Source organism: Podarcis tiliguerta (genome assembly GCF_965153285.1).
Source record: "Podarcis tiliguerta genome assembly, chromosome: 4".
NCBI lineage: Eukaryota > Metazoa > Chordata > Lepidosauria > Squamata > Lacertidae > Podarcis > Podarcis tiliguerta.
This window is the reverse complement of record NC_139537.1, coordinates 58,358,438-58,383,547: the sequence shown is the minus strand read 5'-3', so window position 1 is coordinate 58,383,547 and position 25,110 is coordinate 58,358,438. Positions and strand designations below refer to the sequence as shown.

Here is a 25,110-nt window from a genome sequence, read left to right as displayed (position 1 = left end):
GCTATCACAAGAATTCAGACTAACCACAAACTTAGTCCCAACATATATCAACATCTGCAAAAGTCTCATCCTTTCTCCTGCTTGCTAACACTTTCCCTTACAAACAGGAACCAGCTTTGTTTCTCTAAATTAGCTACACTATCAATAAAACTCTTTTGCATATTCCACAGAACACTGTAGGTAAATGCGCAGAATGTATTGTAATTTACACTACAAACAAGATTTAAAGATTTATAATGCTGATTCAAGGGGGCATCACATTCTGTAACCTATAAAGTTGTGGCCTAAATTTGCCCATTAACATTAACCTTAAATTCTGTGTCTTTGTGTCTTTATTCTCCTGGGGGTGGCTTGGGGGCCTTGACATACAAGTGAAAACCCTTGTGCTGATGGGATGTGTACTATTTTGGATACAACCCATTTTCACACGCATACACGTCAAATTAAATGTCTGCTTTGTTTCACAGATTTTTGGGAGGAAATGAGGTATAAATAACAGCAACACTTACTTCTTTGTAGATGCTTTTCTCTAGCTCTCACATCATCATAAACTTGATTGAAGTGGTTGGTAAAAGCAACAAGATCTGCTTCTAGAAACATTGGACCTTGTTGTTTCTCTTTTAATGCTTTGCTTTGAACCTTTAGTTTTTCTATCTGGGGCTGAAGGGTTGATAAGTGGATGACTTCATCCTGTATAATAATATATAAATATATTTTAAAAGTAAGAATAAATTAATTTATTTTTATTTCAAGAAGTTATATACCACTTCACATCTGTATATGGTGTTGTACAGTAACAAGAAAAAGATGCGATAAAAATAAAACCACTTAAAACTACCCATAAAATCAGAAAACTTACTTAAAATGCCTGCTGAAGTCTATATTTCTCTCATTCAAAAACATTTTTGTCATTGGAAGCTCAGATGGCATCAATGGCTAGGTGTGTTTTTTACCAGCTACAACTGGTATGCCAACTACAGCCCTTCTTGGACAAAGATAGCCAAGACTTGTTTATTGCAATGTTCTCTGTTCTCTGGCCAGGCAGAGTGGTTTAACAGTCAAACCCTCTTCTCAGGGAACTCTGGAATTGTAGCTCTGTGATGGGAATAGGGGTCTTCTAACTATTTTCCAAACCCTTAATAAACTACAGTTCCCAGGACATTTTCTTGGGGGGGACGACGACCACAACTGCTTCAAGTGGTACAGTACTGTTCTAAATGTATAGTGCAAATGGGCATTTAGTCTAATCACCACACCACAGAGTTTTGTACTAATTATCAAATGAGATCTAAGAGTCACCTGCAATCCACCCATAGACATTGAAGATAGAATTGTAATATTTACCTAGTGTAGACAATTTCCATTTGCACTTTTTAAAAAAATGCATAAAACATATCACTTTCCCTTTCCCTGTATTTTCAATCCCTTATGCATCATTCAAGAGTCTCCACAGTGTCCATTGTGAGATGCTCTAGGTATCTGTCAAAGCCACCTTGATCTCCTTTAGCAGGAAAATGGTAGGCGTGCCTCTGTTTGACATAGCTTCTCATTCATAACATGCTTATTACTTCTCACTCCTTCCCCTTCCCCATTTAACTTGCATTCTCAGCAGAAGAGCAAGAAAGGCAGATATTAAAATGCAATATGGAACTGAAATTTTGCATCGGCTTTTGTGTGCCGTGGTTGGAGGTCATACACAACATTTTCTGCTGCCCTTCACTATTGCTGAATGGTCATTACTAAGGGAAGTATGAAAAAAGAGAATTGTGGAATAGTCTATATGGGGGAGATCTCATGGGATCACACTGTACATATATGAGGCCAAAGTAAGACCTGTAGGAGTGCTGTGCTCATGTGAAAGTTTGTGTACAATTTGACGCTCTAATTTTCATGATGGAAGCATGAAAATGGGGAAATCCATATAGAACATTTGTGTGGAGCACCACCTGTTCAAATAAAATACATTGCACCAACACAGCCCATTGACAAGCTGAAAATGCTGATATGTGAGCAGGCCCTGTTTCTTGATCCTCTTATAGGACTGCCGATATAGCTGAACAGTAAAATACAAATATCCTTTTTCCCACTCTGCAGAAAAAACCTGATTGTTAGACCTAAAGGAGATGCAGCAATATGTATGCAGCACAATACTGCAAAGACCAGGACAGAATTCCTAACCTTGCACTTATCTAGCTGTGTTTTCACTGCACCAGGATCTGCCGTTGGTGTGGGTTGTGCTTTCAGCCAGTTTTCAGCAGTAATTACTGTCTGCTCCAATTGCTGCAGCTGGGAGTAGAAGGCAATGATGTTATTTTGGTACTCCAGCCATGCTAGTCTTTCACTCAGCAACTGACAGAACTCAATCCAGCGATTGTTCAATTGCTCTGAGGCTTGTTTGATGTTGTCAGCATTAAGCCCCTCTAGAAGGGAAGGAAGGAAAGATTTGGGGGAGGGGGGGGAGAGAGAGAAGTTTAAAACGTTTATTTTTAGGTCACAGTGGATAAAAAAAGAAGAAATTTAACAACCCTATTTCTCTATCAGAAATCTCATAAAACCGACAAATGATTTATCATCAAAGAAATGATCCTGAACATACAGATGTTGTGCGTTAGTGGAGAGAGGATTTTAATGCCCCTGTAAAAGTCTAGGAAAGTATTATTGCTAAGATGAACTGCACTGCAAAAATGAAGCATTAGGATAAGATAATGTAGAACTAATGAAATCAATTGTGTGAAATGGGAAGTTACACAGAAAAAGAAGACATTTTTTTCCACTGGGCAGCAAATGTAAACTAGTACAGTATGTATTCACACATGTACTAGGAACATGGTGAATATTGCCAAAGCCCTACATATACTACATAGAAAAACATTATTATGACTATTTTGGAAGTTCAATACACCACGTAATTGCCCCAGATAACAGAGATACAATTTGCTAATTTACATCCTCACAGATTACAAATCAAAAGGGTCAGAGAAAGGACAGCAAGCAGGAAACACAGAGTACAAAGAGCGCACAGAGCAAATGCCAGACCATCCCAAATCACAGGATGCCAACAAGGAAGAGAATGATGAACAGCATTTGCCAGAGCAAATGTTAACACAATATAATATCAAAGGCAGTGATGTTGGGGAAATCCTAGCACTGTATATCTGGAAGTCTTTGATTACTGGATTGTATATAAAACATTTTTTTAAACCCTAATCATTATTTTGCTACATTCTCAGTAAAATAGAATATCCAGAAACTATCCAGTTGGGAACACACCAATGGGTAGTAAAGGTTGCCATGATCCCCTCTTCCTCATTATCCACATAAAATGTCATATCCTGGTTCCCTTATCATATCCCAAAGGAGAGGAAGGTGGGGCTCGTCAATCTGGGAAGGTAACCTATCTAGGTTAAGGTTACCAGATTTTTTTCAATGAATCCCGGGACACTTTTCAACTTCAATGGATTTTGTATGAGGACTGATTTGGAAATCCGGGGACTGGATTAACCTTAATCTAGGTCAAGAAGAACTCTGATCCTAAACCTAAACTGGGATTCTGTGAAAGCGAAATGAAATGCTGCAGCAGTCCTTCTGGCAGCCATGCAGGCAAAGGGGAAGGGAGCCAGCATTACATAAGGCTGAAGTTTTGCTCATGCTCTTGATTGCTAATTCAGGTATCACTAAGCTGTACAAAAAGAGCCTGCTGGATCAGGCCAATGGCCCATCTAGTCCAGCAGCCTGTTCTCACATTGACCAACAAGATGCCACCTGGAATTCAGAAGCATACTGCCTATAACTGTTAGTATTATGTGCAAGCAAGTCCTACATCTTCTAAATAATCTCATCACATGGCTTAAGCCTTCTGTCTCCCTAAGGGCAAATTAAGGATACAATCCTTAATTGAATTCAATGAGATTTACGCCTCACCTGAAAATCAAGTAAGATATTTAAAAAATAATAATCCAAGGTGTAGGGCCCTCTGATTTCCACTGGGACTGTAGCATGCAGAGAAGGGAGGTTTAAACCTTACCATCCCAAACATGACCGCCAATGGAAATCATGTCCTGGTGCTGCAGTTTACAATATGGGAGAGGGGGATGCTTCCATTGGCACCTGAGTATTTCTTTTCTTTTACTAATGGCAATTTTTATCAGGATCTCAGATGACAAAGGATCAAACTCCTCTGCTTGTACACTATAGCCTTGAGGGAAATTGGGAAACCCTTAACTAGGATTTTTAAATTATTATTTTAAAAAAACCTAATATGGCTGCAAGCCAAGTATTTTGCATAACATATAATTAAGACCTTACTTTTTGAATAGACGTGCATAGGATTGCTCTGGAAGGATGAGTGTAATAACTTTAAATATTGGGGGGGGGTGTGTGCAAATTTAAGCTGATTTAATTGAGTATAATGGTTTAATTTCATGGTTTATTGCAAGTTATATTACATAACAGAGTTGCTTTGCACTAACCACTAGTCCTTCCTGAATACATAATTTTTTGGGGGGAAACGTTGCCACCGTTGTTAAGCAGGTACATAACTCTTTCCATCAACATCAGGCATGATGAATAATACAATACCAATTCTGTGGTAATATATTATAATTTCAAGGTTAATGGCTCATAAATCGTTTCACATTTTATATTCAGAACAACCCCTGATATCGGCAGTGAATAAATACATTGTCCCCAAAGGACATAGAGATCAGTACCTGAAGTGCCTTCATTAATTTTATTACCTTGTGTACTGTGCATATCAAATTGTGTTAAAATAATTTTAATTGTTCAGCACCTTATATACAAAGTCTTCTGAAATGCCACTTAATGTGAAGTATACCTTGTCAAATGCGTTCATCATTAGCCATAGTTTCAATGTAGAGCAATAAGTTTTAGCTCTCGACTTCCAAGGATGCTTGGAATGAATATACCAGATTTCATCCTCATTATGTGTCATATCATTACAAATTCACTTTGTACTCATTTTGATGCCTCCTAACATAATATATTCAGTGAGCATCTATTTCAGTACAACAAGAACTTTGTTCTAATCTGTCATAACAACCAATCATCCATTCATATCTCTACAAACTACTACACTGGTATCAGGATGGAAGGTACTTCAACAATACTCACACATAAAGTCTTGTTGATGTTTTAAATGAGAAAACTTTCAACTGTAAATGCTTCCCAGACAGCTGGCATAACAGAGAAGGAGCTATAGCACAAGATCACAATGTGTGTTTTACATGCAGAAGGCTCTGGGTTCAATCCCCAGCATCTCGATTTAGCTCTATCAGATAGCAGGTGATGTGAAAGAGCCACTGGTGGTCAGAGAAGACAACATTGGGCTACACAGTACAAGGCAGCTTCGTATGCTGCTAAGCCAATCAATTATTTTGTCTTAACAGCAGGACACTTAGCAGAAGCAAAGGCAACAATTGGTGCTTGGTCCTCAGCATTACCACACATGCACTACTCAGAGCTAACCCTACCATTGGGCAGACTGAGGCAACTATCCCAGGCAGAAGATACTGAGGGATAGGATGACAGTGAGGGCAGCCTCACTGAGGCCACTGGCCACACCCAGAAATAGGAAGGTCACGAAGAAAAATGATGGGGGACATTTCCCCAATTTTCTCTCTCTGTGTGTGGTGTGTGTGTGCTGGGCCATCATATCTCTATAACTATACCGCTCTATGGTAGGGCACAGCTGTGCTACACAACATATCCCAGGCCCTCTAAATGTGCAATGAAAGATGCTATCTTGCCAGTTTGTTTCTGTATGTAGAAGAGTAAAAGACCTAGAAATCTACTCCAAGATACAACAGTTAGATCTGTACTCTTTGCACTCTGTTATTTAGTGCATAAGAACAGCCTAGGTATTTAATAAATTAGATTTTCTTTTAAAAAAAAATCCAATTCACAATCAAAGGGGAACAATAAACATTATATGGTAACTGCCCGTATAACTGCCCATCAGAGAACCTGATCTTTGAATTATATATTTAATGGGTAGCAAAATGCACAGAGATGGCAAATAGGATTGTAAAAACTGGTCTTGAAAATATTGCTGGTGGTAGATGCACAGACTGAAAGAAGAGACAGATAAAGTAAAAAAGGTAGGTTGGCAGGCAGGAACAAGTGGATACAAACACTTAAAGGAAAGAAGAAAAGCATATTATTATGGGGTAAAGGAGACAAGTTGAAGAAACTACAGGAAAGCCATGTGATCAAAGTGACACACACTAAAAATAAGGTCTAATCCTTTTCAGATAATTTAAATAATCTTTAGTTTCCTCAAGTTTTAAGATGATAAACAAATTCAGTTCCAAAGCTTAAGACCAAAAAATGGGACTGTGAACTGGATTCATATATGAGGATTGAGACCAGCTTGCTAATAGCCCGGACCCTTTTTTTCGGGGGGGGGGGGGGGAGAAATAATTTTGAACTATGTCTCAGCACATGGTGCTAAATTTCAAGTGTTTCTCCTTTTCTAATTAAAAGATATCATTCAAAAGAAACATACAAAAAATACAAACTTACTTTACTTAACTGTTCCTTCACAAAGTGCTTTGCTAATATAATTCATGTGAAAAATATGAACTTGTGTGTTTTATCAAATCCCTAAGAAGATTATCTAAATCAACTGCCATGTAATTACCATTCACCATCTGTTCCACCAGGGCCTCAGCTGATCTGCTTGCATCTTGGAGTTTCCTGTACTTCTCAGGCTTTTCTCGTTCGATGGCCTGCGACATGAGAGCAATAGTTGACTATTTCACAAGGAAGACATTTAAAAATGAGTTATAACCTGCTGAACAAGAACCTAGCGCTCATGGTTGCATAACTATGTTTAAAACAAACAATAGCTGTCCTTTTTACAGCTCATAAGGGAAACGGATAGCGCTGTGGTTTAAACTACTGCATCACTTGGACTTGCCAATCGGCAGTTCAAGCCCCCACAACGGGGTGAGCTCCCGTTGTTTGGTCCCAGCTCCTGCCAACCTAGCAGTTCAAAATATGCTGAGTCCTTTCTGGACTGAGCTAAAATAAGGTTGCCTGCTGAATAGTGGCAAGGAAGCAACTCATCAGGAAGCAAATCTTACTTGTCCCATGTGAGCAGTTCTACCCAAGGCCAAGGTAAGCCTCAGATATTGAAAATGTACATTACAATTATTCAGCAACTCATATTATTAAATATTTTCAAGGGATTATTTATTTTATATAAAAAGTTAACATGAATAATTCAGATCATTGCTTTATACATCTGATTTTTCATAAGTATAAAATGTTGTTCTCATAGCAGAGGAATATTAAAAAGCATAAAAGGAGATGATAAAAGATGAAATGTTGATACTCTGCAATGTTCCACACAACCTTGCAGATCTGGTTACTAGAATCGGGACAAGGCAGCGCAGGATTCCTGCTTCTTTAGCAGGTGTGCTGGAAGGAAACTTTCAAAAAGGCATACAATCTTTCTGCTGCCATGGAGGAAAAGCTCAGGTTCTGAATTATTAAGCTAATAAACCCCAGAGTCGTCCGCGACTGGACCTAATGGTCAGGGTTCCCTTTACCTTTACCTTTTTAAGGCTAGATAGAGTAGTTCAAGTCCCACAGGCTAGCTAACAAACCTACTGGACTGAAATATCAAATGCACATAGTTTTCTAAACAAACAAAACACAGTTTCCAATTAGGTAGTTTGTGGAAACCACTGAGATAGCATGATAATGAAAAGTGCACAATAGTAACACTACTTTGAAAATGTAGGCCACACAGAAAACAGGATTTCAGGAAACACCAAGCTGTGCATGTAATATCTCGTTCTGCATTTTTACAAAATTAGCTGTATATGTAAACACACGGGTTCCTTCGAACATCGGGAATATTTACTGATCCACCACATTTAAAGGCATAGCTGTACTGAATTATGCATAACATGGCTTTTTGGGTTTATGTTTTTACAAGCCAGTTGTAAAAGTGCTTGATGATTAAAAATCCTGGCAGATATATTCATTTCTACCCTCAAGAAGGAGGAGGGCTGGAACCAAAACATTGCTTTGATGGATCTGCTAGTCCAGATTCTGTTTCTAACAGTGGCTGACCATATGCATAGGACATGACTGCCTTGTGTTCTTGCCCCCAGCACCTGACACCGAGAGGTGCACTGTCCCTGAGCCATGTACCATCCATTCAACTATATCAGCTCATAGTTGCATATCATATCCATTAATGGATATATGTCAACTCATGGGCACGATTTTTTCAGAATTCATGTTTTGAAAAATAGCATTTACTTTCCTTGTTTTTATGCATTGCCTTGGATGTTTGTCAAAGCTGCAAACAGTGAGTTTTAAATTTCGTAGCACTCACCCTGTCCTGTATACAAACAATGCAGCTAGGATGGGTGACAGTGAAGCTTTGAGTTAAAAATTTCCCTTCTCAAACTCAGGCTAAAGAGCAACACATGGTTGTTTAATAATGGATGGTAAATAGTCAAACACAAGTTGTACTTCAAGAGACAGGGTTTTCTAGCAAACTTTTTCTGTGATTCTAATATAAATTGTTAAGTATATGAATATTTTCCTACATTAACTCTTTCTCTGAGGTCTGACAGGTTCCCTTCTTTTCGGTATATTGCAAACTCTGGGCTCTGGAGTACAGCTTCTGAGCGGGTCATCCAGCTGTGAAGCTCTGTTGTATCAGCATCAAACCTAAGAGGGAGAGAAAAAGAAAAATACACAGGATATTTCTAAGACATACTAAAGCTAACACCAGATGTTTAAACCAGAAGTATGAATTAAAACTGAAAAAGAGCTATCATAATTACAGACATACACACAAAAAGGCTTTAAATAGTCTGCGTTCCTGAATATATCACACAATCTGTCAATATAGCAGGCCTTTTATAAATGTATAAAAGCATTCTAATTTAAGGGGTTGCTCTGCCTTTAGTACAGATACAACTCCAGTTTCACATGCTGAATTTCAGGGTTTAAGGTGGGATTTTAAGTTATTTTAATGTAGCCCCCCCCCCCCAGTATATGTAATAAGGTCACTCCCTACCTTCAGTTGGGAGTGGGTTTGCTCCAGTCCAATAAGAAAGTTGTGTGGAGGAGGGGGCCAATAACATCAGGGGGAGGAGCTGGCATATAGCAGCTTGCTCAACACCTGAATCTTTTTTCTCTGCTTTGCAGTAGCATCCTGCCCTCTCACCCTTGATTAGAGTGGGCTTGCCCAGGTGCCAAATTGTGCTGAGTATCCAGAATTTGAGGTGATCCTCTTTTCAGCTCTTTCAGTCTTAATTTGATCTGTTTATGGTGGGATAGGATTCAGTTTGGTTGCTTGGCTTGTTTGGCACTTAGTATGGGCAGGTAAGAGGTTTAGACAACAGCCAGTACCCTGAGACACATTGTGTGGAGGGCACTTGACTAACCATCTCCTATTGGCAACTGGCTTGGAGGGGGCTGCTTTGTGTGGAGCTCATGGGGCATGGCAGGTGACACCTGAACAATGAACGGGGTGGGGTGGGGGTGTGTGACTGGCATCTGTCAGGCCACACACCTATGGCTTCTCTTTATGGGAAGATGGGTTTGCCTCCATTCACAACAGTTTGGATGAGGGATTTGCTCTGTACTCTGTACTTGTGCTATGGTCTGGTACTTAGCAGTGGGCACAGTATTTTCTGCTTGCTACTACAGGTCAGGCCTGCCCACAGTTCCTTGTTGCATTTGTTTATATTGCCCAATACGATATATTCAAACAACCAGGAAGTGACTGACATTTCTCTTTGTCATTAGAGCAGTCTACATGGTAAGTATGATGAGACTCTTTCCATGTAAGCATTGCCAGATCAACGATATACGATATACAATATCTTTATTGTCATTGTCCCATGTAGAACAATGAAATTGAAAAACTACATAAAACTACCACAAAACTACATAAAACTACATAAAAACTACATAAAACTACATAAAAACTACATAAAACATTCAAAAACCCCTAAAAACTCTAAAACCCAATTTTAAAATACACTATACTATAGAGACCCCTTATGCTGCGTTTAGAACCAGAATTGCAACATAACCTAGTTTTGTCTCTAATAAAGGAGGACACAGTAGGCAAGTATTGAATGAAATCAATTCATCTTTTGTTTCCATTTGCTTCCTCTTTTTGCTCCATTTTCCTGGTTCTTTTTTTTTTAATTCTTAAGACCTTTATTAAGAGATGCTTGCAGTTTGACTTGAAAAAATCAGGTATATATTTCATACAAATTAAAAATGAGGTTCTTAAAAATCTGAATTTGACCACATAGGAAACAATTAAAAAACAATTTAAAAAGTTGTATTGAAAAAAAAACAGGACTTTAAAAAATACATCTGTCACTCCAAAAAGGAGACCACTTTAGGTAAAAGTAATAAAAATCCCATGCTGCATAGATAACGCAGAGTTCGAGTTATGTGGTCAACAGCAAAAAGCAAGTGCTTAAGGTCTTCAGTTCCAATTCTTCTGTTCATTTCTTATTGCTGGAATTTCATATTCTCTTTAAAATTTCATATTCTCTCTTCTTTTCCCTGTTCCTCACTACTTGCATCATTCGCTCTCCCTTCTTTCTGCAGCTGCCTTCTAGGAACAATCCTCCAGAAAACAAACAGGTAAGTGACGACAGCTATGATACAACACATTCTCCCGAAGGGAGAAGCTGTGGTGTGACAAGGAGCCACATATCTAGCCTATCCAGAGACGTAACTAGAAAGTGCAAGATCACAGTAGAATATTTCCAATAACATATGGCTCATGAATCATATGCAGTTGCCTATGGCTAAAATATTCTACTAGACTGTTCCTGATTCAAATTGTCGGAGTCTGGCTGTCAGCTACTGTTTATTGTTTTGAGCAAAGTGGTACTGTATGGAGCGTGGAAATATTGCTGCATGATTTTCAGTGGGAGCCGAAGAGCAAAAATTCAGAGCACATTAAATCAGTAGCATTAGTCATATTACTGTATTTAAAAGTATATTTTATTTTGGCTGTACTTAAATCAGCTGTTTCTTTTGTAAAGAGAACAAGATATTTATCTAAAATTCACTAAATGAGAAGACACTAGATGGAGCACCTATCCTGCTTTAAATATACATCTCCTTTTTCAAAAGGCTTGGCAGCTAGTTTCTGATCCAGAGTTATCTACAATGACGCTCTGACAAACAGTCTTTGTACAGTGACATGGTATATTATATGTGCAGAGCAATTTTAGCTATGGTCTAAAAAGTGTGTCATTCACAAGTATTTCAGAGGTTGTAAGTATCAGAGGGTAGAATTTAAAAAACACACCTAGTATTTTAGCTTATTCAACAGCAGGAATAATAAAAAAGTAGTAGAAATTTCTGTGGGAAATTTCTTCTGGGATGCTCCAGGTGAAGAAAGAAAAATCTTGTGTTCATCAGTGATTTTCTATTCTTCTTGCAGGAAGGCTGGAAAAGCATCTCCTCCAGGTCTGGGAAGGCAGTTTCCAGTTTCTTTCTAGAGGAGGAGAGTCCTCCTCCACAATCCTCACATACTGAACCACTGAAGCATTCAGGGGAAAATGTAAATCCTCACCCCTCCCTCATACACAAATGTGTTTAAAAAAAAAGCAGTGTAAAAATGAAAATGAAATAATACTATATAAATAACATATTTTACTTCATACTGAGTTCTACATTCGTGCCATATCTCGATTGGCATTTATTTTACTGGGAAAAAGAGTTGTCAAGAAAAAAGAGAATGTTTGGCAAGGTTTGTGAGATTTATCTGCAAGCGGTCCTTAGTCCCCTTTCAGAACTGCAACCCCCCAGAGTTCACTTTGGGAAAGCCATGATTGATGACGGGCAAGTTTTAAGGTCTGCACTAGATATTTTGAAGCAGTTTTAGGTCTGCATGACTGATGCTTTGAAGCTAAGTTGATCCAGAATAAAAAACTGCTGCAGCTGCACCCTCTTTTGTTCTCCTTTTCATGGGAGGTTTGAATACAAGAGCAATGTTATTAAAGACATATGGAGACTTGCAGTCATCCTGCATGTAAAAGAGGCTCAAAACATATTTAGCTTTTTACAGTTGGTTCTCATGGTCCATATTAATTTGAATATCAGACATGCCCAGTCCATCCAGTGGTTGAAGATAGTAACTTAATTGTAAACCCACAGCTATTGTTTCTGTCTCCATCCTACTCTTATGCCCTTCCAGTGTTCCTAAGAAAAACAAAGGGCCTGGCACAATACAGTCTTTCTTTCTTATCTTCATTTGTTTCAGAGGCTCTTTCATTGTGGAACTCAAGGCAGAAAAAGCACACTTGTACTTACCTGAAATGTAGTATCCCATTCCCAGCAGAAGGTCAGGTTGTTGCCTCCTCATCTCAGTGGAAGGGAGGCAGCAACCTTTGGGGAGGTGGGGCTCCCATGATGCAGTTTGCAGACTCGGCAAGCTTGAGAAAACCAGGAGTCATAGAAGAAAGAAAATCCTACCTCACAATGTAACTAAGGGGTGACTATAACTGGACATGCACTCAAGCTAACTATGGAAAACTACACTTCAGGTAAGCACAACTGTACTTTTCCCCCATTCCCAGTATTCAGTCAGCAGGATGGAAAGTACAACAGCCAACCTTACTAGAGTGAGAAGGCTGCAGGTATTAAGGTGGTAGGATCTGCTGTAGGACCCTCCAACCAAATATTGCATTAGCCAAGGCACAGGCATCCAGGTGGAAACGCCCTGTAATGGTACTATACTAGGTGCAGCCCCAGTGGTTGCATGGCAAATCTTCATAAGAGGAATGTGAAAGGCGAAGGCAGCCAAATCTTATTGCCTTTGTTGGAATCATCATACAGCTAAATGTGTTTGTGATGTCATCCTGCTGGTGATTCTTGATTCAGACGTGGGGATTATTGTATTAGTATTCTTGCTTGTAATGCTTGCCTCTGCCCTGGTTTCTAATGTTCCTTTTACACTGGATTACCTGTTGCATGGTGGAACTGTGGCTTTTTGAGCAATATACTGTCATGTCACACTAAATTCCATTCACATCAGTGAGCATGAAGGGACACAACAGTGAACGTCATCAGACATGTTATCACGCTTTAGGCACATGCATGATTCTGTTCCCCTTTGACAATGGCAGGAAATAACCATATGCTAGAATACCACCTCAATGCAGACTAGAGTCTTCTGTTTTTCGTGTAGTTACGATAGCCTTTTCACCTTTATGTCTCGTTTGAACCATGGGTGGGTGGCATGATCCGTAAAAACTGCAGGGAAATTACAGCACAACACTCCCACAATTTTACAGGATAATGGGGTTGCAAGCAGATTTTTTTCTGGAAGCAATTAACATGGAAATGAGCGCTGAACTTCTGCTACATTCTGCTAGATTTCCAGATGTGATTTTTATGTCATGAGAAAGATTATATAAAACATTAAAATTATCAGGTAACCCAGTTAGAAACAAAGCCTGCTTTATAGAAAAGAATATACCACTGATTTAAAAGATAACATTAAACATTTGCACTTTAATTTAAATCTTCAATATTTACACTGTCCTGATATTGCAGTATATAAATACTTCTATTTTTTAATAATGTTGATGAAAAAATGTTCCCTCATCTAAGCATTTTCCCCAGTCCTCACCTTTTCCTAATTTCAGAATCCACAACTATTTGCCTCTTCTTGTGGGGCGGTGGTGGTGGGAGTTCCTCTTTAGCATGCTTAACCAGGATTTGCTCTCTGGTGGTCACCATAGTTACAGTTTCCATCACTGTTGTCTGTGTTAGTGATGTCTGAGTGGTAGCAACAGCCTGTGAAATCTGTGAGAAGTATTGAAACAGAGGTCACACATTGCTTGAAAGACTTTAATAAAGACTGTTTGGAGTGGCAATAGAAAATAATGAGAAACTGCTCTTCCTTGTTCATGGGTTGACCTTCAGAACAAAACAACACTGTATTGAACTCAAGCCAAATTGTTTTATCTGACTCATGCTAGGTGAATAAGACATATGAAAAAGTCAATATAAAAATCAGGAGGAAACTTAGATAGAATGTATTTATGATGCCATTTATACCAAGTCAAGCAAACAAAGGTGAAAATGAGAAGTTGGATTTTGTGAAACAAATTAGAGAATATGTATGTGTTCATTCATATTCTTTGCTTCAACAGCTGGCTACTTCAGCAGACAAATGGCATATAGCTTAGAAAACTAACTGAAGTAAAGAAGAACCTATTACATATTCACAACCACTCAATTTATTTTGTGTGTGTTTCTTAAATGACCTGTGCTCATTTTTACTAATGGAACAGTTTTTTAGACAAGAAGAAGCATTCTTGATGGCATTAATGGTTCTTTTTCTTGCCCTCCAGGGCAACATTTTCCTGACACATAAGAACAAAGCATACCAGATGTTACTGTGGTAGAACACATGACGGTTCTTTCTACAGACCTCATGCTAGTCAAAGTTCCCCTTTGGCAAATCCACACCATACATTTAAAGCACATTTGATGTACATATAAAGCACATGGCTTCCTGGATGTATCCTGTGAAGTGCAGTTTCCCCCTCAAAGAACTACAGTTCCCAGAACCCTTAACAAAGTACAGTTCAAAGGATCCTTTGTGGGAAGCCATGTGCTTTAAATGAGCATTGAATGTGCTTTAAATGTATGGTGTGGATCCTCTCTTGGTCTCAGTACCATAAAAAGCTTAAGTGAATTGGAGTTCAGTATGTGGAAACAAATCAAGTACAGTGGTACCTTGGGTTACATACGCTTCAGGTTACATAAGCTTCAGGTTACAGACTCCGCTAACCCAGAAATAGTACTTCTGGTTAAGAACTTTGCTTCAGGATGAGAACAGAAATCATGCTCCAGCGGCGCGGCAGCAACAGGAGGCCCCATTAGCTTTAAAGTGGTGCTTCAGGTTAAGAACAGTTTCAGGTTAAGAACTGACCTCCGGAATGAATTAAGTACTTAACCCGAGGTACCACTGTAATACATTCTGGGTGAAGAAAACCCTGCCCTGTCTCTAGTGTGCACAGCAATGTAATAAAGCGACTTGAATGGCGGCAGGGGGGAACAACCTTGTTGTGTTGCAGATTGCTAATGTGTACATAGCCTAAGTTATAAAAGGCAACTACTAGCCTGCTTGCAACTTGAGTTTGCAGTGCTTGGCACTGTCAGGGGAACAGTCAGCCCCGGCTATTCCCTGCAGTGATCTTAATGGCTTGGGCTTGGCTGTCGTCAGTACATGCAATCCTCAGTTGCAAAGGCAACCCAACTTAGCCTCAGACACCCCATGAGAAGCGGTTCCACTAAATTGCATAGAGAGATAATCTATAACAAAACTATGATGGCAAGAAAATTATTGTGAGAATAGGTCACCAACTGCAAAAGAACCTGTTGTTCTACAAATTTTTTACAGACTGGATTACCTCTTGCAATTTTTGCAGATGCAGCTATCAAAGGCAGGCCGGGATAGATGCCTACTTGAGTTTGACAGCTTGATTTTTGAAGGTTTTTTTTTTAAAGGGAAGGAAGGGCGAAACTGGTTTTCTGTGGCTTGGATTAATGGGCTGGAAAATAATTCAGTGGCTTGAAAAGCCTGCCTTGCTAGCTGTCCCAAAACATATTCAAGTGGCATCCCTTACTATTAAAAACATGCCTTCGCTAATGCTTCATGCAAATTGATGAGTGCTAAAAGTTTATTTCTCAATTTCAGAAGGAGATAAAATCCCTGGCATTCTTCTGCTTTGTAGTAAACAGTAAACCAGTCCAAAAATGGAGGCAATTTGCATTCAGATAATTTAAATGTGTAGCTTGTGAGGTTTTCCCTGACAGGCCAAATATCAATTTATTAGATCAATAAATTAATGCCAAGAGGTAAGAAACAGCAGATTTATCAGATCCTGCCTTCAGATGTTACCTTTATGTTGCAGTATGTATAGCAAAATGATGAGGCCTACTCCATAGCCCAAACCCATGCAAAACACAGCATTGCGAAATTTATAGCAATGTTCAAAGAACATTTGGGAGTTCTTTCTCAGCCAAACAGCTGAGGATTTTTGAAGAAGCCCATCAAGTTTTGATACGTTTAACAAAAATCATGAATGCAGTTCTGAGCATCTATATGCTGGCACCAAATTTCATCTGAAGCAATATTTGAAAGAAACAGCTTCATTGGCAATATTGGGAGTGGCTTCGTACTCCTATTTAAATTAACAAACTAACGTCACTCTACTAATATTTGGAATGGAGCATACATAAGAAATTGCACACAATTTTATTTAACTGGTGCTGAACCTTAAATTTGTTAACCAGCAAATTAATGATTTATTAGATTGGCTATAGAGATCTCTGTTCCATTTTCTATCACTAACATGGTGTGGCATCTCTATAGTAACCATTTATCAGCAATGGAAGTAATAGCCACCCTATTTTCCTCTCCTTACACGTGAGTAACTGTTAACCTTGAACGAGCATGTGGGTGTCTCTATCATATTTGGTTTTTATGGTTTTTATGGCAGAGGCATCCATTTCTTATACTACAACAAAGCCTGAATCCAACAAAATCCTTAAAAGATGGAACCAGAGAATTGTGTGTGCACTTGCACATGTAAAATATAAATGTGCATGTGCCAGTCTACCCTTATGATACACATTAGTTCACACAACAGCTTTTATCAAGGTAAAAAATGAAGAACCCCCTAACTGTGCAAAAGGTATTTGGAGAACCAAAAATATTTCATGAACTTTTTGTGAATATCTGAAAGCCTGGTGAGGCAGAGTGGAAAACCCTGTGGAAATGAAAGGACAGGTTTCACACACCCCTATTCTAGTTCAGAAGAAGCTCATGTCTAAAACAAACTCAGAATGAAATTTTTTTGAAACTTTGCCAATTTCACTTCAGTCACTTCACAGGCATATGATTTAACTGTCATCAGCTGACAGGACAATAGTGATGACAAACCTGCTTAGAACTGCTCTCGAGTTTCTGTGCCAAACTATCCCAACGCTGAGCCACATTTTCCAACCACCCTTCCAGCTTTTGAGATAGAGCTTTACTCTTCACAGCTGAAAGGAGATCTTGGCTGAGTGAGTTGAGTTTATCCATAGTCTTTCTCTTGATTTCCAGTTCTCCTTTCAATATCTGTAAAATAGAAGAAGTCATTCAGGAAACGCGCTATTAATTGATTGATGTACTGGTACATCTTAAAAAGAGCAGGAGATGGTAAAAATATGATGTGATGTGTACAATGGGCAATAAAATAAACTGTATTCCAAAACATCTGGGAAGCAACAGGTGAGGGAGAAGATTGGACTACACAAGCACCTAGACTTGACATAATGCCTCTATGCCATATTCTGAGGCTCCTAAAGAATTATTTTATTAAAAAGTGTAGCTTATTGCACAGTCCTTCTTGCAGCTACAACTATGAAAGCATGATTTACTGTAAAAAGGAATGTTGTTATAGTGAGACCATTAGAAATTATGAGCAACACGTGTTTTTCGGTATAAATGTACTAGACTAACTGAGTGCATTTTATGATTTGTTACTGCAATAAGCCTACAATATAAACACTAATGTTAAAAATAAGTTAATGCAAGTATATTCACTAATATACATGCAAAGCAGCAATTCTAAGCAGATTTTCATAGATGACCTTTAAACTAATTGAGTCCCAAAAGACATTTAAATGACAAATGAAGCAGACTTTTAAATGTTAATACGGAATGAAGTATGTGATACAACCTCCTCCCCATTATTATTATGAAGGCGACTACTGGTTGTTTGGGGAGAGTATCTGAAGCTCCGGCCTCAACCAGCCATGCTGGCTTGGGTTGATGAGATTTATAGTCCAAAACATCTTGAGGGCACAAGGTAGGCTGCACTAAATTAGCAAATAAAAACTTACTATATTACAGCCTAGGAATTACAAACCAATGTAATTCTCCAGATATAATTTATCCAGAAAAACAGTTAACACTGCTATAATTTCCAGATTTAACATGACTTTGCTCATAACAGAGATGATGTGATATTGTTTATGTCATTTGATGTTTTTTTCCTTAAAAAGAAAACTATAGGCTTTTAACAGTCTTAAACATAGTCCAGGTTATCTAGATGCTACTGATACTCTTGGTGTTAAATAAGAGTCAATGAGAAAACTCTTGGAAATCCCTGTGTATTCTTCAACTTATCTTTACACTTACCCAGAATTCATAATAAAAAAATTAAGTAGGAAATGAGAAAAAAGGTTATGTTTATCAACAATAACTTCATATTGGTAATCAACCTAATGAGTCAGTCGAAGTTGACTGGAAAAAGATTTTGAATCAATATTTTTCTTTTTTACACTGAACACAATAATCAAGTATGCCATTTTATTCATTTATGTGTTTTTAAAATAGATATCTATAACCTGCCCTTTAGTAAGTGCCAAGGCAGCACACAGTAAACATTAAAACATTATTTCCAATAAACACTAAAACAACAGTAAATCAACATTTAACATCTATATGAAAGTGCTGCGGAAGGTAATCCTGAAATTGGCTTGCGGATGATACTCAATTTTTTATCTCATTTTTATCTCATTTTAGGGAGGCAGTTGAAGTGCCCCAGCCACTCTGGGCAGCTTCCAGCATATATAAAACATAGTAAAACATTAAACCTTAAGAAGCTTCCCTAAATAATGATAATTTGTTAAAGAGGTTGGATATTGTTAAATTTATTAACTTCTAAATATACAGGCATTCTTTAGGGATTACTTCTGTTCTATTCTGTTTCTACTACTGTTAGTTGCCTTCAGGCTCCTTGGAGAAATAGGCAGGACAAAAATTTTAACACACACATGACCTGAACAAGAGTGATCATAGGGTTACCTATGTGTTGTCAACACGCAGCCCTTTGATAAACCCATGAGGGGTAGTGCAGATCCTTGAGCCAATGTCTGAGTGCTGCAATGGGTTATGAGAAATTACATCCAAGCCAACCTTCAAACCACCACAGGACTGGATGGAAGTTTATACCATCTGTTATGGGAAACGCCCATATCTTTCCCACAGATTCTCCTTGGCTCTATGGTGCTCTGTTGGCAGAAACAGCCAAGGAAGGGATGCCTTTCTCTAGTTTTGGTTAGCAAACTGCTCCGACCACTTTTCTCAGATAAGGATTTAATCATGAATTGTGCTATTTTCATCCGGATTTGGGAAGGTTTTAATTGGTTTGCTTTTGTGATTATTGCTCTTTTCATCAATGTTGTTGACCACATCAGATATCATTCTGATGTTAGAGAAGAAGGTATATAAATTCAAAATAAGGAATCTAAATTAAATAGACTGTCTCGCTGTTGGTACTTTTCAAACACATCGTAGAATAGAGTTGCCTCAATGAGCTATGCCTCAAGAGTGGTTTGTCTCCCTCTTACCCCTAGTTCTGGTGCTTACATTGGTTGATCAAAAGGCTGTACCAATATTCCTTAGGTTTTTCAGTTAACAGGAAACAAATATGTTTCTCAGAAATAAGAAAAGGGGTGAGCTTTTCAAACGCTAATTGAATGATTGTCATTTGATTGGGGTCACATCCACACCATATAATTAAAGTAATGGCTTCCTCGCAAGCATCCTGGTAACTATAATTTGCAGAGGGTAGTTAAACTACAAAACTTGCTATAATTTTAACTCCAATTAATTTCATTTTATTTCCCTAATATTTCTGGTACTCAGTAAAATCTAAAAATCTAAACTTTAGTCAAAGTAAAAGATTAATAAATACAAAGAACACCATCTGGTATCTCTCTCTCTCAGACTCCCTTTAGCAAAAACAAGGATTTGCTTTTTCAAATTGTTCTGCCAGTATTTGCCCTTTTCAATATTATGGGGCTTGTGTTGAGGATTGATATAGATATGTGCTATATTTTAGCCTATGGAAATTTACTCAGGTCATAGGGTTAGGCACAGTTTATCAAGAACAACGTATGCTTAAGGTTATGCTGACAGATGGTCACAATTTTTGATCTCCAATTGTGACATATTTTAATGAACATTAAATTTGTAGTCACCGTGTGAGTCAGCAGGGACGTTTAGCAGCAATTTTAAACCAGCTGTCAGGTACCTGTTAATTAGTTTGAACAATCAAATGGCAAGATCTTTAAAATATATAACCTTTCCGCTTTTTCACAACAAAACTGACATTTTAAGGTCTGATTATGGGACCAAACTTACTGTAATAATTTCTAATTTATTTTTAATATATTGAAGGCCACAGTGACTTTTTCCTTTCGTATATCCACAACATGAGTCAAGGCTACAATAACTGTAACACTGTTATGTAACCAAAAGAGGCGTCCTACTGCCACCCCTCAATGTGTCTGTGTGGCATGAACCTCAGCAGTTATTTTGGCACCAATAGGAAAACAGAGAGCTGGGTGTGAGATTCAAGCTGTCTTTTTAAAGGCAGCAAACTGTACCTCCTGACATGTTCTTGGCCATTTACCAAGATTTGCTGAATGTTGGGCTTTCCAGGTTTGAATTGGTTTTTCATTTCTGCTTCGCTAACACTGTATAGCACTCCTTTTATATTGATCCTACAGTAGCAAGGGCAGAATTGTTTGGCTAGGAAAATATAATAATCTGTAAAAGTCACTGGCAGGTCTATCAAGTTATATAAATAATGTAACTATTTACATAAATTAGGTTCATTTCAGTGTAAAAGAAACATCAAAACAATGTAAAAAAGTTAAATATGTTGTTTTTGCAGCTATTAAAAAACTTAATAATGATGTAAACAAAATCCAGTCATAGTCACTTGACTGATGTTTGTTCCTGACCACAGATGAACATGTGAACTACGGCCATTTCCTTTTTCCTTTTTTGTTTTTCTCAGAATACTCTGACATCCCTAGTGGTGGACAGCTGTCAGGAATAGGGTTTTCTCAGTTATGGGTCCTCATTTGCGGGACTCCTTTGGTTACATATTCGAATGGCACCTACCTTGATGGTTATTAGGCAACAGATAAAATCACTTCTATTCAGCCAAGCATTTAATAACTATTATTGTTATTGATGTTTTATGACTGTGATAACCCTGTTTCCTAAAGATTATTTTTCCTATATTCTTTTCAAAATACTCTATTGTTTTACTATGGCATATATATATATATATATATATATATGAAATAAGTAAGTAAGTTGTGAGATGCCTTCAAGACTATTCTGAAAGATGGAATATAAACGTTTGAAACACATAAACAAACACAGAGAGATAAAACAATGTAAAAACCCTACAGCCAACTTTTGCAGATTTTCCAACATTTCTTTCTGATCTTTGAAATCAGTGGTATGGATATTGTTGAGAGCATCTTCCTTCTCCGAAAGCCATGCATCGAAAAGGCCCTTAAGAAGAAAAAGAAAATCCTTTAGTAAGACCATACACAAAGTATTGTTAAGCAAAGTATTATTATTATTAAGCAAGCAACAAATGCAGGGCCGGCCCAATACATTTTGGCACCTAAGACAAGCCACAAAATGGTGTCCTCCCTGCCAGGGAAGAAGGAGTGAGTGAAGGCCTGCCTCTGGAACAAGGGTGGGGAGAGACCCAACAGTTCCTCCTATTCGCCAAGAGGCTACTATAGAGATGGCATTGCTGGGGATGCCAGGAGGCAGCCAGCAGATCCAGCTTCCAAGGAATGCACCACAGCTGCCACTGCCACTGTGGCAGCAGCAACAACAACAACAGGCAAAGCATTCCTTGGAGGCTTCACCTTGCCTCATGGATGGGTTGGCTCTGAACAAATTGGTGCTGCTAACATTCCTCACCTGTTCTTCAGTAAATTGCAGCCATTTTCGAAGGACATCTTGGAGTAGAAACCAGCGATCCTCTGTCCATCTGCAAATTGTAGCCCAGCGGTCTCCTAAATGCTAAAAAGAAAAGGTAGGACATTGTAAATATGCTATAGTATTGCTTTAAACTCAACCATTTCACCTGGCGCTGAATACATTTGAGAAAATAAGCTGTAACCTTTTCAGTAACATTCTAAGGGTCCCTACAAGTCCATAAAACATACAGCCTTGAAGTCATTACCATTCTTGTTTGATGCACATTACTGAATTGCAATAATAAAATTATAAAATTAAAAAGATCAGCCATGTTAATATTAAAAGTATGGCTAGTACTCTATGAAGTATATTAAACATTGTGCATAAGTGTACAATGCTTCTAAACACTGTAATGTTGAAAAACACATGTAAAAATATAACTAGTAACTGCTTACCAGCTAATTGCATCTATATTAGTTTATTCCCTTTTTTCTAATCTTAGCAAATTTCAAAATATGAAATAACCCACTGAGACCTTCAAATTAAAAAGTGTACAACAGAGTTTGTATTTCTTATAGCAGAGACATTTATAATTAGATAGACTATTATGAAGACGCTGATGTTTTGGATTACACCGGGAGCCTAAACATGTGGGCAGAAGCTTGTATGTCAAAAGCCAGCAATAAATCATACAGGGTAAGTGAACTGTTTATTGGAAGAAACATGATCTGCTCAGGAGTGCCAGCAATTCTTCTTCAACAAGTCTTGCCCCATGAGGCAGTTGCAGAGACTAAAGGTCCCTGCCTTCCCGCAGCTGCCTAAGTCTCCTCTCGACCTCCCTCTGATTCTGAATTTTCCTCTGCCACACCCTGTTACCTCTTCAGCTTTCAAAACCACCTCCTCTCAGTCTTCTCCCTCTGACCATTCATCATCACCCTACCACCAATCCCGGGACTCTGAGTCTTCTTCCCTTGGGGGTTCTCCAGTTGGTACTGCCCACCATTTGTCTGCATCAGTCTATAACATTGTAATTACTTGTAGCAGCCGTTGATTCTAAAATATGCTATGGCCAGAATAAGGCTACACATCCACATGATATGCCTGCCAGCCTGCCCACTCTGGCAATGCATAGCAGCACCAGATAAGAACAAGGGCACTGCTATGACTGCTTTCCTATTCTCTGCGGCTGAACAAGAATCCCAGTATTCCTGGAACAAGGACAGTGATTTATAGAAAGGAATGGAATGTGGCTTTCCACCAGACAGCTGTTGTCAGAAGCCTTTAGCTTCACCCTTCTGACCACTTGGAAGCTTTTCTCCTACTTTAAAGGGTTCTTCCACAGATGCATCGTCATCATTTGATGGCAGGCAATTATGTGCACATTTGCCGGGCCATGAAATCTTGCACCTCTGGCAAACTATCATCTCACATTATACAATTTCCAAACTGAATGCTTTGGAACAGGTAATTTCATATACAGTGGTACCTCAGGTTAAAAACTTAATTCGTTCTGGAGGTCTGTTCTTAACCTGAGGCGCACTTTCGCTAATGGGGCCTCCCACTGCTGCTGCGCTGCCAGCGCATGATTTTGATTCTCATTCTGAGGCAAAGTTCTTAACCCGAGGTACTACTTCTGGGTTAGCAGAGTTTGTAACCCAGAGCATTTGTAGCCCGAGGTACCACTGTATTCAGCTACCAGTTATAAAGTATACTGTCATAATGCTGTCAGACAAGAATGCGCAAAGTGAGGCATTAATTCTTTACTGTGAAAAGTACAGTTACAAGTCATAAAAGGGCATGCCCATTAGTCCTACGTCTCTCAGCTACTCCTAGGTTTGCACCAGATGAGGCAGTTGCCTCAGCAGAGAGGCACGCCCCCAACCTCAGCTTATGTATCTCCTCCAGCCAAGCTGCACACAAGCAGGTGAAGACTCCGCCTTAGTGTAACCTTCTGCTCCTCCCACTTCAATCCGCTTCTGGTCCTGGGAGACAGTGAAGCAGCAGAGGTGAGGGCAGAAGGAGGTGAGGAGGTGTGGAACCCCTTGACTCTACATCAAGTTTTTAAATAATTCTAGTGATATACCTGCTTTGCATGCTTCCCTGATATACTACAGTGGCATGCTGTGCTTCATGTTTCCTTATTACCGTCCATTGGAATTAATTTATTTGCCCTTATTTTAATACTATGACAATTTATGTCTATATATTGCACACTTCTCTGAAAAAGGTGTGTGCATGTGAGTGCGTATGCCCACCCACACCTATATATATACACATATATATACTTGAGTCAACTTCACTTTATATGTATAAAAAAGTATTCCACACAAGCTCCACACAAGGTCTGTGCTCTCTCTTTAGAAAGCGTGTTCTCCTTCATGGAGAGCACGTGTTGCGGTGGGGGCCACCAGGACACTCCAAAGTTGGGGGCGGGCTAATTGATCGTTGGCCACTGATGCGATTGGGGCTTCCCTTTTTGTTGGGAAGAAGTTAATGTTGCCATTTGTTGATTGACAGCCAGAAATGCTAAAACTCCTTGCTCGAGGCTAGGGCTTCCTCTTTTCAACTGTGCATCGGATTGCCCGTTCCCCCCCTCCCTAGAATTAGGATTGTTCGCTTTGACCTTGCTATGCCTGTCATGGGGTCGTCTGCTCTTGGGGCAGGGGCCCAGTAGGAATTTTGTCCATCTGGCTGATTGGCTGGGGCCATTTGATTTTTGCCTACTGCGTAGCAAATAGTTACAACTTGTAAGGTTGCAGTTAGGTTAGGCATTGGTTTATGGTTTGGTTGGTTGAGGGGCAGTGGTTGAGTGCCTGCCCTTGGTAGGTTGAGTGCCTGCCCCTCTAATGCTGCTGCTGCAAGGGATTCCGTTAAAGGAATTGGGGGCTAACTATTGCTTGTCCACTCTGTCAAGGGGGCTCGGGCCATAGCAATGAGCTCCTGGTTGCATTTGGGGTGAGGGCAGGTTCCCTGCTCTGTCGTTACGCCCAAGTGTATTCCCCTATTCTGACTTTCGCATCGTACGGAATGTCAGTCTGTCCCCCATGGTGGGGGCAGATAGTCGCAACCAATGCCTAAGCAACCACTCACAAATTTGTATTTTAATAAAGTTGTGGCCAAAATTATGCCAAAAATCTTAAACAAAAAATTCTGTGTGATGTGTGAGTTATTGGGGTGGCCCTGGGGACTTCGACACGCAACTGTGTTCCTTTAAACTGGAAGCCAGCACCAAGTGAAACGATTAAAGGACACTCAGACTTGGCACTTTCTTTGATACA

General features: G+C 39.0%; 1 protein-coding gene across 21 annotated transcripts in view; it reads right to left on the bottom strand.

Moving 5' to 3' along the window:
• Positions 1 to 25,110, bottom strand: part of DMD (dystrophin) — a 984,302-nt gene that overhangs the window by 562,964 nt on the left and 396,228 nt on the right. For all 21 annotated transcript variants that reach the window (XM_083438913.1, XM_083438919.1, XM_083438923.1 and 18 more), the window contains 8 exons: positions 21,833 to 21,934; positions 21,302 to 21,409; positions 16,985 to 17,164; positions 13,658 to 13,833; positions 8,586 to 8,709; positions 6,659 to 6,746; positions 2,179 to 2,420; positions 510 to 690 (listed from right to left, as the gene is read on the bottom strand). In XM_083438913.1, the coding sequence (XP_083295039.1) occupies positions 510 to 690; positions 2,179 to 2,420; positions 6,659 to 6,746; positions 8,586 to 8,709; positions 13,658 to 13,833; positions 16,985 to 17,164; positions 21,302 to 21,409; positions 21,833 to 21,934 (1,201 nt within the window). The remainder of the gene's footprint in view (positions 1 to 509; positions 691 to 2,178; positions 2,421 to 6,658; positions 6,747 to 8,585; positions 8,710 to 13,657; positions 13,834 to 16,984; positions 17,165 to 21,301; positions 21,410 to 21,832; positions 21,935 to 25,110) is intronic.